The sequence below is a fragment of the Poecilia latipinna genome, unplaced genomic scaffold (genome assembly GCF_001443285.1).
Source record: "Poecilia latipinna isolate Pla-1442-1.1 unplaced genomic scaffold, P_latipinna-1.0 Scaffold792, whole genome shotgun sequence".
NCBI lineage: Eukaryota > Metazoa > Chordata > Actinopteri > Cyprinodontiformes > Poeciliidae > Poecilia > Poecilia latipinna.
Genome location: NW_015113408.1, coordinates 321,547 through 326,191, shown reverse-complemented (window position 1 = coordinate 326,191; position 4,645 = coordinate 321,547). Strand labels below are relative to the sequence as shown.

The 4,645-nt window shown below is 40.4% G+C and overlaps 1 protein-coding gene across 8 annotated transcripts in view; it reads left to right on the top strand.

Moving 5' to 3' along the window:
• Positions 1-214: 214 nt before the first annotated feature.
• Positions 215-4,645, top strand: part of LOC106956151 (neurexin-2-like) — a 133,729-nt gene continuing 129,298 nt past the window's right edge. For all 8 annotated transcript variants that reach the window (XM_015046783.1, XM_015046786.1, XM_015046782.1 and 5 more), the window contains exons 1-2: positions 215-1,339; positions 3,216-3,236. In XM_015046783.1, the coding sequence (XP_014902269.1) occupies positions 637-1,339; positions 3,216-3,236 (724 nt within the window). In that variant the 5' untranslated portion in view covers positions 215-636. The remainder of the gene's footprint in view (positions 1,340-3,215; positions 3,237-4,645) is intronic.

Below are 4,645 nucleotides of genomic sequence, written 5' to 3'. Positions count from 1 at the left end.
AGTGGAAAACATCTTTTCACTAGTCAAAATCTTTGTTTTTAAAAGTTGCCCTTACAAGCTTCTAAATGCTGATTTCTGAATACATTACCCTGATCTCCATATCTCCCTCCTTAATAATTTGTTAGATTTTTGTAATTCATTTGCCACGGTATCGGTAATGAATGCAGATTATTTACCTTTTTTGTGCAATCAGAGGCTCATAATGCTTCCAGCAATTCATTACACATTCTTCTTTCATGTTTTAGGATATTGGGATGCTGAGCAGAGTGGAGGCTGTACCTAGGCTGCGTGCCTAGCTAACCCATGGAGAACTGACAGGAGCAGTACTGGATGGAGGCCAAGTCACTGGATGGCGAAGACGAGGAAGCACACAGTACTGTGGATCGCTCGCATTGTTTGTTCTCTTCCTCAGATGAAAAGTAGATGCACCTCGATTGTCAAGAGATGGCAAAAACAGATCAGGATAGGCAGTCAGTGCTGAACAAACTGTGCTGCACATAGGATTTTAAGTGTTTTTTTTTTTTCCTTCCGCCTATTATATGGTGACTTCAAAAATATTATAGACATTAGATAACATTCCCTGATTAAATTGGAGAACACACAGACGCCAACAATAGGAAGCAGAGAGAAACCATCATGGGCAGCTGTAAACGCAAGGTTTCCTGCTTTTTGTTTTTAGCATGTTTAGTGTTAACAGGAGTAGCCTTGGAATACGAAGGGGTACCTGGTCAGTGGACTCGCTATGCTCAGTGGGACGCTAAGTCGACAGGCGAGCTGAGCTTTATTCTGAAGACCAACATCACCAAAGCCCTGGTCCTCTACCTGGATGACGGCGGGAACTGCGACTTCTTGGAGCTCCTGATCGCAGACGGGAGGCTTCAGATGCGATTCACCATCCACTGCGCAGAGCCGGCCTCCCTCCACACGGAGACGTACGTCAGTGACCAGCGTTGGCACAGAGTCCTCCTCACCCGCAACTACAGGGAGACCCGATTAATGCTGGACAACGAGGAGAAAGTGGCCGAGGTGAAGTCCAAGAGGAAAGAGATGGTTGTGGCCAGCGACTTGTACGTCGGCGGGATCTCACCCGATGTGCGTCTCTCCGCTCTGACGTCGAGCACCGTCAAGTACGAGCCCCCGTTCCAGGGCTTTATAACCAATTTGAAAGTGGGAGATGCTCTGCCTGTGCTGCTGGATGGTCAAGCCGTGCACAATGATTTGGAGTACATATGTGACGCATACTCGCCCTGCAGCAACCAAGGCCTGTGCTCTGTCAGCCAAGGAGAGGTCCTCTGTGAATGTATCAATACCAGCTATAGGGGAAGGTACTGCCAAGAAGGTGTGTAAACCCCAATCTTCTTTCTTCTTTCTGCAAGATGTGTGAAAAGATTTACAGGCTCGATGGAGTTTCATTCAGTAAGCAAGACCAGACGCTGTTTTAAAATTCATAGAAAATCTATTAATTTGAGGCTCACGCAATTATTAATCTGAGTCCCTCATAAGTTTGCCAACAGCTGCTGAAAATTACCAAATGTTCAAACGGTACATCTGCTCCAGGAAAATAAATTTTAATCTTCAGTTCTGTTATACAGATGCACTTGATGTGTTACAGCCTAAAGACAAAACACACTGATTTCATATTGGGCAACTCATAAATCATATTGACATGCTGTGTTTCAGAATTATTCTTGTTTTTGTCTTTAGTTTAGCTCATTGTTTACGTTATCCTTATGATGATAGTTTGGACTTTTAGCTTGAGGTCTTTTTTTCCAAGGGTGGAGTGATTATGCAAACAACTTTAACAAATTATATTTGTTTATTTACATTTTTCTACAAAAATGCTCACCTATTTACATGCACGCACAATGTTTGTTTAGTGTTCATTTTTTAAGGAAAATTTAAAAACGGAATGAATCAGCAATATAATTCTGATTGCTGCAGCTCTTTGAAATTGGTTTCCTCTCTGGTATGGAGTCAGCTCTGAAGTATGTTTCAGAATTTTTTCAAACAGGTTTGAGGTTAGAGTTTTGGGAAGACTTTTCCCGACCAAACCAGTTTTTACAAATGTTTGGGTTAGTTGCTCCAACTCAGGCAACTGCTGAGATGAGGCAAGATTGAAACCAAATTATGCTCTAAACTTGTTTCTCCAAAGAGGGCACCAGCCACATTTTAGCTCATATGTATATATTACTTTGATTATGTGGATTAGAGAAACTCCTCAATTAAAAATCATCGAAGATGTATGTTTAGTATTCACTCCACTCTGGGGGGGAAAAAAAAAAAAGAGTGGTTTGTTATGTTAACAGGACAAACACGCCCCTGTTGGGCTCATGCAGACTTCTGACTGGAGCCGTCGTTTGTAATTCTTTTGCACTATACGGCAGATGCTACCATCAGCTGCATTTGTTTGGCCCATAAATGGTACCAATATGTTATTAATATCCCCTTCTAAACATATAGTTCAAACTCTCATTGAGCTCCTGGGGATAATCAATAAAGCCCACTTAACAGCAATCCAAGACAAAGTATGCTCCAGCAGTGCTCACAGGCTGTTCGGTGAAGCAGTTATCTTCACAAGACAGAGGATTTAAGCCGTCTAATGTGATCGGTGTTTGCATCTTTTTTTTTTTTTTTTTTTTTTTTTTTTTTAAATGCTCAGACATCTAACGGGCCTCCCAAAATGGATGTCATTTCCTTCTTCTGGAAAACGCTGAGCAAAGAATTTAGCATTATAAAGTGAGCTCTTAACCTCCTGCAGCTCGGAGCGGAACGCGTAAACGCAGAATATACTTTCCACTCTGCACTCAAGGTTTGCTGTTTTATGAATGCTAGTCATCAAAAATATGACTGACGTGGAAACCATGTGGTCCAACCACAGGGTTTCTTTATAGTCTAAAATACTAAAGATCCCCAAACTGCGGTCCTTTTAATTTAACAGTGATTGTCTAGAATTCATTTATGTGCCACAGATGTGATACAATGCCTCCATTAAAGGGCATTCATTTTATTGCTGTGAATATAATGGGCAAAAAAAAAATCATACCCCACCGCGCAAGGCTGAATTGTTTTAGCCAGCATGCATTTTCTTATTCAGAGCAACAGCAAGAAAATATATAACATAGCACAGTGTATCCATGGTTTGGTATGCACATTTCATGTATTATTCTGTTGTCAACATTGTAAACGTCAGTTTTCTGCTCTTTGTTCCCCTGCAGCTGTCCAGAGAGAAGTCGAAGGTAAGGAAATGCATCCGATAATGAGCGCAAATGGAGAACGTGGCCTGTTTTATGGTGATGTTCTTATTTGCAAAGGATATCACGTTAGCATGACTGTGTGAGAGAGTGTGTTTGGTTATTATAAGGTTGTTATTTTCAGTTTGGACTGCAGTTCCAACATCCAACAAATTAAGCTGAGCTGAGACATACTATAGCCGGTCACAGGGTCACGAAAAGGGAAAAGCGCCTAATGTGCTGAACGCTCATTGTGTACATAATCAGCGCGCTCAAGGTGACTAAAGGTCTGCAGAGTGCGTGGGTGTCACACAATATGGACAACATTCACAAACTCCATAAAGGAGCAAATGACAGTGCAGAGTTGCAGTTCAATTATTTATGAATCCTTCTTTTTTCTGCCTCTGCAGGGCATATTTTTCACATCTTAATTACTGTTATACGGTTTGCTTTGTATAGTGTCCCATTAAGTGCTGAGGTCAGTATGTGTGCAGTATTAAGTATTAGACTCAAAATCACTTAACTCAACATGACTGATCACTGAAACCTCAACAATCAACTTGTGTGTAATAAGATTTAGAAAGATGGTTTTTCTTTTCATGAAGGGGGAGGGAAAAAAAAATCTTGTGCTACTTCTACTGACTACATTTTGGTTTCTAATGAGGTGCCCATACCGAGCTGAAATGAAGATCGAGCGTGAGTTCTGAGATTTGTTTAGTCGACATTGGAGAGATACATCCATCTCCCCCCCAGTAAGGACTCATGGTTCTGGTGAAAGGGCAGCCAACGGACTCAGGAGACCAGTATGAGGAGTGCTGCTCTGGTGCACGTTATAAATCACTGTAGCTTACACAAGATGCCAAACCCATACACACACACCTGTGTGTGTGGGTTTGGCAGTTTTGCCATATGACAGCAAAATAGACAAAAAAATTCATACCTTTGGAATGTTTTCCCATTTTGTCACATTACAAATACAAAGTAAATCATTTTTTCTAAAACAGAAAAGAAACACTGCAATGGTTTTTCTACATTGTTTCACAAACTAAAACCAAAAAAACTGTGGCCTGGACTTGATTTTATTTAGGGTTACTCAAAGTAAAAGCCAGCATAGCCAAGCGCCTTCAGAATGAATCTGGTATATTGAGTCAACCTTTGTGTAGAGTAGCAGAGATCTTAGGAATGGGCAATTTTAAGTAAAAAATAGTTTACAGTATTTTGTGTTATTTGTTATTAAAAGAAGCCATTAAAATACTCTGCAGTCTATTAAGCAATTATAGCTTTGACTGTATGTCACTCCATACAATCATAACCTCACAAACACAGCTCTTAAAGTTCCCTGGATACTGAGACAGTTACTTGTTTTTTTTTTTTTTTTTTTTTTTTTTTTTTTTTTAGATCTTTATGAGAAATTT